Below are 12,293 nucleotides of genomic sequence, written 5' to 3' on the forward strand. Positions count from 1 at the left end.
GTCATCACGTAGTTCGATCGTCAACAGAAAGCGGTAAATTTGAAAATGCCCCATGCTATGCTAGATGTAGGTTTACGTTTACATTTTAGAAATTAATATTAAGTTAGCGAATTTCCCAAATAGGGAATAAGCTATTACCGTAGTACTCATGGTAAGACCTGAACCCATGACCGATTTTCTTTTTCGTTTTGAGGTCCCTAGGGGCCAAAAAAACCATCCTTCAAATTCAAATATATATATTTACATTTATATATGTGTGTGTGTCTGTGCGAGCAAAAATGGTCAGATTTTGATGAAATTTGGTACAAACGTTTAAACCTACGTTTATTTGAACAAGTTCGCGATCCAGCATAATCTGACCATAGGAACGGGGTTTTAAGGGGTAAAAATAGGTTTTTCCCATTTTTGACCCTAAAAACACAAAATTTTACAATTTATTCCCAAACCATTTTGTAGAGCTTAAAAAACAAATAATTTAGTACATTGAAGCGTTGTTGTGCGCCTAATGGTTACAGAGAAAATTCCAAAAAATTGTAAATTAAAAATTCCCATGTTATTTTAAGTCAACTGTTGTAGTTTGCTTGTTTATGAACATATTTTGATTGAATTTGGAAAATACTTTCATTTCTGACTAAACTATTAACATAAAAAAAACAAACACTTTTACCCTCCCTGTTGCAGCAAACCTAAGTACTCGTTAAACTAATTCTATTTAAATAGGGAATAAATGTGATATTTTTATGGAGGCATTTTAGTGTAAATCTAATCAGGTTAATGGAAATTCACTTAGTCTGCAGGTCAGTACCCGGTTTGCTGCAGCGGGGGTATTTTTAAATGTAATGTTACTAAGTTGTTCACGTTTTTGCATGTTTACAGTACTTCTTTAAACACTATGTTTGAGTATGGCCATATTCAATTTTAGTGTTGATGGCTTTGTTTTACTTTTTACACAGACACAGTTTTCACTGAAAAAGCGCATACTTGACAAAGACACAAAAACTGTATGTGTAAAAAATAGGATATGGCACGTGCAAGTGCAATCCTTCCTTCCTTCGTTAGGGTCACGGCAAAGGTAATTTTTAAGGAAAATTTCTTCTTAGTCAGTTTGAAAGGATTTCAGACTATTGCTTAGTATGATTGTTTGACCGGAGTCAGCCAACTTCGATTTGATAGTGTAGGTTCCCAAGTAGGCTAATGATTTTATTTATGTTTTTTTTTGTCCATAATCAATCTCGCTTGGAATCAAACCAGCGAAAAACAAACACAACAGACGAGACAATTAATTTTAAAATCCTTTTACGGGCTTCTTTGATAGGGCCCAGGCCCAGGTGCGCAAGTAAAGAGGTTTTAGGTTTTTGTTGGGACTTGGGAGTGCAAGGAAATAAAATTTATCCCAATGGTTATGTGATGAGGGCTGCAATTTATCTGCTGGGCTCATATCACATGCAACCCGCGAGCCTTCTTATACCTATTTAATTTATGTTTGTAACTTACCTTGATCTTAACAGCTAGCTATTGATGATGGTTGATTCTTCTGAAACACCGCGGAGTAACAATCGGACTATTAACTGTAAACTCCTGATAACTATAGCTGTGTTAAATCAATTGTCAATAGAGTGGGATCAATATGTTGCATAGTTACTAACACGAGTCTGATATCTAATAGACCTAGTGTAATCTTAATTCACATCACTTCTAACTGACCAGAACTATAAATGGACATGTATGTTTGACATCCAAACTTATAAAATTTCACCTTTAAAAATTAAAACAGAGCATATCTTGATTGATATTAAAGTGCGGTTTTACATGGGTCAACTTGAGTTGAGCAACCTGTTGTTTTAAGTTGAATGTTGCAAGTAAAATGAAGCGTTAAACACTATAGTTGAATTAAAGTTGATTAACTCAAGTTGACAGTCAACTCAGAATGAATGACTTTGATATTTTTATTTCAAGTTGATTGTTGACATTTTTCTTGCCAAATTGAAGAATTCTTGCTAAAATGTGGCATATACTTCCTGCAATAGCTATTGTACACATAATTGGAAAATATTGCAATCTTCCAACATGGTTTTTGAAAGTAGTTTTTTCTAAAGTTAGTTGATTTCAACCATGCTAGCTGTGTAAACACAATCGTCAACTATTAGTTAAATTCAACTGTAGTTGATCCAACTCCAATCGCTCAAAACTCAAGTTGACCGTGTATACCCCACTTAAGTACATATTTGCAAACCTTTTTCAGTTGAGTTAGTGTGAATGTACTTATTTCTCTAGTGAAGACCTTAAAAATTATGTATAGGCCAACTCAAATTAGGCCCCCCAAACACACGTAACGATCGGCCGGCAGTTTGGCCTGTGAAAGGATGGTCCCCATACACGCAACGATTTGCCTGCCGGCCGGACTGAATCTTACCCGCCTAGCGGCAAGTGTGCAGTCAGTTTACGTTTTGAGTTTACGCGTATGCTACGATTTTAGCAGCACTGCAGAAAAGGAAAAAGTGGAAGAGGAGGGGGTTGTGGCATAAAGAGGGGCTTAACAGAACAGCACCAACCGACAGTGGCGTTGCTTGGTTAAATTCTAGGGGGGGGAGAAGCCTCAAATTTCCCAACTGCTTAACATAGATTTCCCAACTATTTTTTATAAAAAAAATCAATTTCTGTACTATTTTTAAAAATCTACAAATTATTATACTACACTGCAGTCACACTCAATTCAGTATTTATTAACTTGCATTAACAAAACATAGCTAGTTTTACATGTATACAAAATTACTCAATTCAAAAAACGTCTAAAACTTCTACCAATTCATAATGAAGTTTTATGACTTCAAAAACTTGAATAAGTATTGTTTCAAATCCAAAAAACTTTACAAACCATTGTGGTAGCAGTGCACAATTTTAGGGATATAAAATAAGCCTAGTACAAATTAGTATAGAAAAACAATATTTTATTACAAAATAATGAAATTACAATACTTTTAGAAGTTGATATTAAGATCAACACTTTAATTTTCATAAAACTTACAACTAGGCCTAAACAAGTTTGTAATGATGAAATATTATTATCAGTGTTGTGAATAATATTATTCTAGTCTAGAAAAGAATAAACCTAAAATAAGACTTGTATAAAATAAAAACGTTCAACTTGGTTGATAATAAACTTATACATACAATAAAAATGTTAACCTTCATCTTCATCAAACTAGAACTTGGACAAAAATCAAACTCAAACGTGAAAGTCAAACATCAAATTTTAGGTTATGTTTTGTCTATTGTCTATGTAGATCTGTTTCAGAGTGATTAGTTGATTCATTTTTGTAAATTCTTAATTAGGAATGATAAATCACTTTTGTAGATTTTTTAGATAATATTCAGAGAATAAATATTTCATTTAGGTTATTAAAAATTAGAGTTTTAAAGGCAATACCGATATACAAAACCTATCTTTAATGTTATTTTAATCTACCTATTAGCAAGTACTCCTGTCAGTAAGCCTGCTCCAAATACTACAAAAAAAGGTATAAAATATAGTTTATTTGACTGACATGAAAAATATTTTTGAACTTCTTGTAAACACTAACAAACAACATAATTGAACTGAAGAGCTACGCCGCTTGCACTTTCAAAATTCAAACTCGCAGTTTCGCAGACGAACCATTCAGAAAATCATCAACACAGGACAGGATCAAGGTAGCCAACATACGTCCAATAAGGAACAAAATTTCTCGTAAACGAAATTCCAACAAACTATACCGCTAATTGGTTAACGATTTCTTAAAATAAGGCGTGTTTAGCCATGGTTTAGCCTAGTTTAATCAAAGTTAAATTAAATCAAAGAAACATCAAGTTTATTCGTCCAAGTCAAAGAAATTTTGATCTTTGATGGATTTTTGCAAATATTTTTAAATTTTATTTAGTTTAAAAATATATTTTTCTTGTATCTGATTTCCCAACTGTCCCAACTCGTGGCAAGGAAATTCCCAACTTTTCTCTTTCCAGGATTCTAGGGGGGGGAGGCTCCCCCCCCTACCCCCCCCCAAGACGACGCCCCTGCCAACCGATGTCAATTTATTGGAAGAATTTAGATTGTCACTGTCACTGAACAATATAAAACACTCGATATATGGCACAATACAAAGACTGAGCAGAAAATAAAGTTAGGTTATATCAATGACCTTGGACCTTGCCTAACCTAAAAATGAATGTAAATCAAAATAATGCTACTACTTTTGGCCTTTCCTGTGGCCTGCCGGCGACCCCATACACATGCTGATCGGCCTGAAGGCGATAGTTTAGATGGGATTCTCATCAGTCGTCGTCCGGCCAATTTGGTGGGCCGGCGGCCGGACGATGACCCCATACACGTAACGATCGGCCGGCCGGCGTCGACTGTTCAGGCCGGGCCAACGGTATGTGGTGCCTTACATTCCTACTCACTTTAGATTTTGAGACCAACAACACATAAGATATTATCCATATTAGAAATATAAATTTAATACCCACTTTACTTTAATACATTGTACTTTACTCAATTGACCATAGTGTTATGGTTACAAAAGTAAAAATACACAACTCTGAAGTTTTTATTTTCAGTAAAACACGCAACAGCTCTTTTAGAATATTTTTTTAATCGGGAAGAAATACATTCCTCAAAAATATTTAGCTTAATTTTAAGAAAACACCTTTTGTTTCAGTTTCAGGAGACTTAATTAAATCATTTTTTCAAGTAAAATAGTAAAACCCTGCCCTGAGTTGACTTAGATGATGGGCTTTCATATTCTATTTGTGTAGCTTTGGAGGTGTTGTTACATACCCAGACAGCACACTTTCTCCTCAGGACATCCCACGGATATTGCGACAGGATATGCAAGATATCCCATAGTGGTCCTATGGGCAACTTGGGATATCACAGGATATCCACAGGAATGCCTAATGTCCCCGCCCGGGGATGTCCTACGGATAAGCTCACACGCATATCCGTGGGACATCCGAGGTCATCCCAGGGTAGTCCTCAGGACATTCTCAGGACATATGGGACTACTATGGGATGTCCCTGGGATAAAGTGTGGTCTGGGCCTGAACATAAAAAACACAAAATAATATAGATTTAGTATGAAAAGTTTAATTATAAGTTTAGTAAATTGATTAAATAGTTAATAAACACAAATTTTGAAGAAAAAAACGAGAATAAAGTTTTTGGCCCAGACGGGTTTCGAACCTGGTACCTGGTAAAGTTAGAAGCCTTGTGAGCCTCTTACCTTACCTCCTGAGCTATCTGCGCTTGTTGATTATGGGTGTTTTCAAGTGATTAAAGAGTAGCCGACAGTTGCAATGGTCGCAATACTTAAAATATTTTTGATACTACAGTATAGGCTATATATGATTCTGTTAATCTGTTTAGGCCTCAAGTAGTTGAATTTTTTTTCTGGTAGTTGGAGAGGATACTGGTATTTGAATATAGATTATTTAATCACCATTAGATTAGCACTGTAATAATTGATTGTTATATGATTAAAATTAGTTTTTCGTTGTTTTATTAATTTAAAGTTAGAATTAAATTCACATTCCACACAACTATGATAGAACTCTAGTTTTCCTGAACTCAGTGGTAGTAATATGTCAGTAAAGTAAAGTCAACCCTTGCTAGCCATAGTATTAACAAGATACATATTTTCAATCTGGGAAACCTTAAACTTTTAAAATAAATTATAAAACCTCAACATCTTAATGCGTGGGAATCTTATTTTTAGAAAAAAAAACAGACCAAAATTATTTGTTAAATAATGAAGACGGCCCAATTATAAATTCGGAATTACTGAAAATAATTACATCAAGAACAACACTGTAACATATCCAAAATTCAAAAGATTAATTTTTCTAATATTATTTTTTATTTTTCCAATATCCTTTAAATCATCTGTTTTAACTTTGTTTAAAATTAATTTATTAAGTAAATATTTACTTTTTGTACTAGTGTAAACACCCTGAAGATGGAAACCAAGTTTCTGAAAGCACTAGTGAAAAAAACAAATTATTATATATTGGCCTTGTTGAACATTTAAATTTAGATATACTGTACATTTCATCAGTGGTAGTATTTTTTTTCTTCAGTTTGTTACCGGGACATTACGGGACATTACAGGATATCCAGTGGATTTTGTACATGTCCCGGGATGTCATGGGACATTCTGGGATATCCTATGGCATTCGTACATATCCCGGGACTTTGCAGGATATCCTGAGGTTAACTTACAAATCCCGGGACATTACGGTATATTGTAGGATATCCTGTGGATTTCGTACTCGTCCCGGGATTTTGCGGGATATCCTGAGGATAGCGCACATATCCCGAGACATTCTCAGGACATATGGGACTACTATGGGATGTCCCTGGGATAAAGTGTGCTGTCTGGGTATATTTTAGAACTTTTTAGTTTGAAAATTGCTTGAATTTATCGGTTTTAAGAAAAGTAGTGATTAATCCCCTCCCCCTCTCGTGGAAAACTCTAGAAAACGTAGCTGGTGGGGTAAGACAAAAGCAGAAATGTGGTATCAAGTGCTAGTCCTTTGAAGACAGCCACTCGATTATCTCCATTATTCAACTTAATTTTCACTGTGTGCTCACCCTGTGCAAGTTGAGGGGAACAATTATTAATTACTAAATTTAAGGTGTTAAGACAAACAAAACTAAATTAGGAAAAGTGTAATATAACTTTTAAATAAAGAACTTGTATATATTCTCTAAATCTATAAACAAACAATTCCTTGAATGGGAGAGGTGGGGAAAAAGACTATATATAGCTTTAGGAAGATGAGTGCATTATGTGTCCAGGCTTTACTGACCTGGAGTGGCCTCATCTGCTAGAGAAACTTGACTGCTCCGCTGATCCGGACCTTCCATTTTCACTTGATCACTTACACATCACTTGAGAATCACTTCATCACTTAATCACTCCACTGTTCTTTTATCATCACTTCCCCTATCAATGAACATTTTTCTTCTAATAAGTAATAAACCATGTATGAGGTGCAGTTTGAATAATTAAGTCCCTGAACAAAGTTCATCGTTATAGATTTATCTCGAGAACAATTATTGAAAAACAATAATTTAAGTTTTGTACAATAACATTTATGTATGCATTGTTAGATTACGGTAGCTGTTGTTAGTACTGTAACTAAAGGATGACAATAAAAAAAGATAAACCAAGGGTAAAAGGTGAACTAACTTAAGAGCTAAAAGGTCTTTAAGGAAAAATAACTCCTCGTTCTTATTGTGAAACAATTATCGATTGATAACATTTTATTCAACTGGTTTTTACCTAGATGTTTAATCATAAAAAAACATATTAGTTTGCTTAATTTTTCTGATATCAGTAATCAGATTCAAAAATAATTTTTAGATGATTGGTTTATTTAATTTCTGATAAAACCTTGTGGTACCTTAAACGCTCCCGCTAGCCACTACTTCAGTTCAATTTTTTTATTTTCCAAAAACATCCAACTGTAAAATTATATATAAAAAAAATAAATAATACAGCCCATCCCCAAAAACCCTATCCTAGATAGTCTACTGCACCTACCATAAACATATATTACAAATAGGCTACAAATTGTGTTGTCCTGGGAGGCATGTTGGAGTTGTTAACCGTTTTAGCTGCTGTACTACAATATAGGTCTATAAGCAATACCTAAAGCATGGAAGAATCAGGCGCATAAATGTTATTGTTCATCAGAAAATTCAAATAAACAATAAATAATCTTTTCTCTAGGTTGTATGTTTTCCAACCAAATTTATGTTTAATCCAATGTAGACCATCACATAACAGAACAGAGTACTGATAATAAGAAATTAGTTATAATTAAAAGATAACACCACTTAGGTACTTACAATTAAACAAAAATAATGATGTTAAAATCATAAGAATAAGGTATCAAACCTAGTTCAACAAGTCCACACTTAATCAATTTTCAAAATAATTAATCAGCTACCTGTTACAATTTTAATTTACAACCGAGATGTGTATAGCATTGGGTTGTGAAACAAATAAAAAATAAATCAACACAACCGTTTGTTATGACTAATGATTACTCAGTGGTTTCAAACTATGCAAAAACGTAAGAACTCGCACCACCGGCACTACCACTACCAACATTACTACACGACAGCCATGCTGAATCTTACACGCAGGCGTACCAGCCCTCCCACGTCAATATCTCCGATGACGTATTGTCTGCTGGTCAGCTGATCACAATCACAACATAACCTCAAAGTAATAAAGTGCGGAAAAATGGTAATGGAGGTTACTTGATTACTACCATTACTACTGTATCAACAAATCAAATTATTCCCTTATCCATACTTGGACAGAAGTTCTTAAAAAAACCATTTGTATTAAAACACAGTTTTGCTCCTCTCAGTTATAGCATAGCCCTACTTAAATCGGTATCTGCCAAATCGTAAAACTATTATATTTTTCTAATAGGCCTATGTTGTTGTATGTGATTCATATCATATGGCAATCAGTGTGTTATATTCCGAGTGTTTCTGCGGCCAAGAAATCTGCAGCACCTTAAAATTAAGTGTCGGTTAGATTTTCATTACTTAAAATTCGTGAAGTATTTAAATCGCTGGATTTCTACAATCTCTTCTAATATATAAAATTCTCGTGTCACAGTGTTTGTCTGCAAACTCCTCCGGAACGACTTCACCGATCGTTATGAAATTTGGTGTGTAAATTCTGTAGGTATGCGAATAGGAAGTAAACTATTTCCCGTTTCGAAATTCTTAAAAGGGCTCCGCCCCAGTGGCTCTGGAGTTTCCCATGTTAACCTTATGAGAAATGGAATTAATGAATCTTAACAGCTGTTTCAATTAAATAGCATTAAAGTTACAAGGATTACCAACAGGGTGCAGCACTATTATTTCTTTTACATTTTTTATGACAACAGCTAATTTGCAACCAAAAGGTGAGTGAGCGTAGCGAACGAACTTCAACCTGGAGGCGAGTGAGCGTAGCGAACGAGCCAACCTGAAGGCAAGTGAGCGCAGCGAACGAGCTCCAACCTAAAGGTGAGTGAGCTTAGCGAACGAGCTCCAACCCAAAGGTGAGTGAGCGTAGCGAACGAGCTCCAACCCAAAGGTGAGTGAGCGTAGCGAACGAACTTCAACCAGGACGTGATTGAGCGATGCGAACGAGATCATCTTGAAAATTAAACGTAACGGTACTTTCTTTCCATCGGTCTGTCTTAGGGGAAACCTATAACTTAGGCGATACGAAGTTCGCTGGGTCAGCTAGTTATAATATAGAATGGGTTCGTGATCCTGTACAGTTACAGTATGTCTGTGTTTGTTCCGAATGTACGGAACAACTGATCAATTGGAATTGACTGGTTGGAATTTTGCACTAAAAGGATCATGAACTTGGCCATAACATAAGGTCATTCATTTATGTTAATTAAATTCTTTCAGGCCACGCACAAATGCACAATTAATTACTCCAAAGATGTTTTATTGCATAATTTTTACGAATTTCGTGCTTCTAGACACGATTGCAAGTGGTGCAATGATTTATGATTAGCAAACCGTTTGAAATGCAATAGGCTAAAATAAAATGCAAATAAAGTATTTTAATTATGCAGTGCGCAATAAAACCTCTGGGTTAGCATTTTACTTGTTGGAACTAATATGCAAATATGATACGATTTTCAACATTTTTCATAAAAATACTTACATTCATATTATTCTTATTAGCGAATTTCCCTATAGGGAAGTAGCTATTACCGTAGGTCTCATGGTAAGACCTAGACCCGGGACCGATTTACTTTTTCATTTTGATGTCCCCAGAGGCCAAAAACACCATTCGTTCAAATTTTTATATATCTATATATATATATATATATATATATATATATATATATGTGTCCATCCGCACGATAACTTGAGTAATTTTTGTCCGATTTTGATAAAATTTGGTTTGAAGGTGTAAGGCGGGATAAACTCGAACGAGTTCGCGAACCAGCATGATCGGACTATGGGAACGGGGGTTTACGGGGGGTTTTATGGGGTAAAAATAGGTTTTTCCCATTTTTGACCCAAAAAAAATAAAATTTTGCAAAATCTTTTCAAACCATTTTGTAGAGCTTAAAAAAACTAATAATTTAGTATATTGAAGTGTTACTATGCGCCTAATGGTTACGGAGAAAATTCCAAAAAAATGTAAATTTTAAATTCCCATGTTATTCTTATGGAGAATAAGTAAACTGTTGTAGTTTGCTTGTTTATGAACATATTTTGATCAAATTTGGAAAATGTTTTTATTTCTTACTAACTATTAACATTTTACAAAAAAAGTTTTACCCTCCCTGATGCAGCAAACCTAAGTACCTGTTAAAATAATTCTATTTAAATAGGAAATAAATGTTAAATTTTTAAGTAGACATTTTAGTGTAAATCCAATCAGACATATGGAAATTCGCTTAGTCTGCAGGTTTGCTGCGGCGGGGGTATTTATTATTATATTTAACATAGGACAATTAGTATAGCCATTGACTTTGAGAGGGAGAGGTGTTTATATGACACGACGTAATAATAATGTCGATGTAATCGAAGTGACGGTACAGTATCCAAGCAAGGCCCCACTAGAATCATCGCCGAATTTCAAAATAGGTAGGCCTATGGCCCATCGTTCTTCAACTATTTCGTTTTAAACGTTTGCTACCGTGTTATACCCGTCCTTTTAATTTATAACCCTAAATGTGGTTCAAAATTTGTCGAATCACCTCAAAGCTATATCACTATCACTACACATAAGCCAAACTCCTCACCTTGCGTCACGGCCCTCTAGTCGTCGTCCGCGCCGTGCTAACACTGCCAACTGCCACTGACACTGTACACCAGGTCCATGCCCCTCGGCCTTATTCCCAGGCCCGGGTCAGCCTATTACACGCTTGTTTTATCGAAAGTACGACTCTATTGACCGTCTATCCCGCGACGCTGCCTCGGATAACTGAGATAAACTGGGAAAAGGAGAACGGACCAGACAGTTTCTACTAGAAATTCTATATCTCAATCAGTGTGGAAAAGTGGAATGCAAGGCATGTAGGGAAAAGTGTAAGTGACGGCGGTTAATATTGAGTTACAATGATGAATATCTATTAAAATGATGTATTAAAATAAGATTGGTACATTGTACATACTTTAGTTTTTAAATGTTTTATTTTGTGAGTATTGATAGTGTTGTGAGGTAGTGATAAACACGCGTCTAAGACTATAACTGCTCCTTTCAATTTTTAGGCTATTTAATAGTTTTATTATTGAATGACGTTTTATGTCATAAATTTATTCCAACAAGCCGTACAGTACCTAGATCAAAATAAAGTATTTTGTAAACTGCATAAAATTAATTATCATCAATATGTTGTTCCTCTGTTTTATGTGCCTAAAGAAGCCAGAGAGGAGTCAATGATCATATTTCTGCATGTCTGTTGTAATCCCAACCAAGTGTGTTGGTAATTTACCTGCATATTCCAGGTCCAGGAAAAATAGAGGTCAAAATGTAACCCTTTTCTATTTCCTTCATGCACTTAATGTACGAGGAAATCTTTGGTTATTAGAGAAAAAGATTCTTTCTGCAAACAATCGCTGAAATGTTTGTTATAAACTGTTTATAAACATCAATAAAGATGTCATTGCCTCCTAGGTTCGCGGAACCATAGTAAACATCTCTCGCAACAGCGGAGACATAATCATTGTCACCCGCCGGACGAATACCGGTGGTATCTCCCTCGAAAGCGGAAACGGCGCAACGTGGACAAATTTCCGATGATTGGATCAAATCCCGTCCCAAGAAAATCCCGATTCAAATGTAATCCCGTCCCGATTATCTAAAATAATCGGGATTATTTGAAATTTCGGGACCCTACCATCACTACAATTATTAATAGTAAATGTCAACGAATTGCTATGATGCATCAGAATGTTTTTTATAAGGGCTGATGGTGATCGAGTCCAAAAACCATTATTCTCAAGATTGAACTGGTGAATGTAGAATTGAAGCCATAAAACCAATTTGAAACAGAAACACCCATTATCACGAACTATTCAAAACCAATTTCTGAATGCTTTTATGACCGTTCCATTTGACGATTTTTACCGACAATAGCACTTTACTTTAAACACTTAATGTCCATCAGGATTTTAAGTTTGTTGTGTCTCATTTTAGAAGAGTTAGGTCGTAGAAGTTGTTTCTAGAGGATATTTACTTGCATGTTTTAATAGTAGCATTGACTATTGG

At 35.0% G+C, this 12,293-nt stretch overlaps 1 protein-coding gene across 1 annotated transcript in view; it reads right to left on the reverse strand.

The window, feature by feature from the left end:
• The window catches only part of LOC128988784 (guanine nucleotide exchange factor DBS-like), a 66,743-nt gene extending 59,716 nt beyond the window's left edge, over positions 1 to 7,027 (reverse strand). The window contains exon 1 of the mRNA XM_054410414.1: positions 6,844 to 7,027. Coding sequence (XP_054266389.1) covers positions 6,844 to 6,901 — 58 coding nt within the window. The 5' untranslated portion in view covers positions 6,902 to 7,027. The remainder of the gene's footprint in view (positions 1 to 6,843) is intronic.
• Between the last annotated feature and the right edge of the window lie 5,266 nt (positions 7,028 to 12,293).

Source organism: Macrosteles quadrilineatus, unplaced genomic scaffold (assembly GCF_028750875.1).
Source record: "Macrosteles quadrilineatus isolate MER2022 unplaced genomic scaffold, UCM_ALF_1.0 Scaffold_3__2_contigs__length_128488019, whole genome shotgun sequence".
NCBI classification, from domain to species: Eukaryota; Metazoa; Arthropoda; class Insecta; order Hemiptera; family Cicadellidae; genus Macrosteles; species Macrosteles quadrilineatus.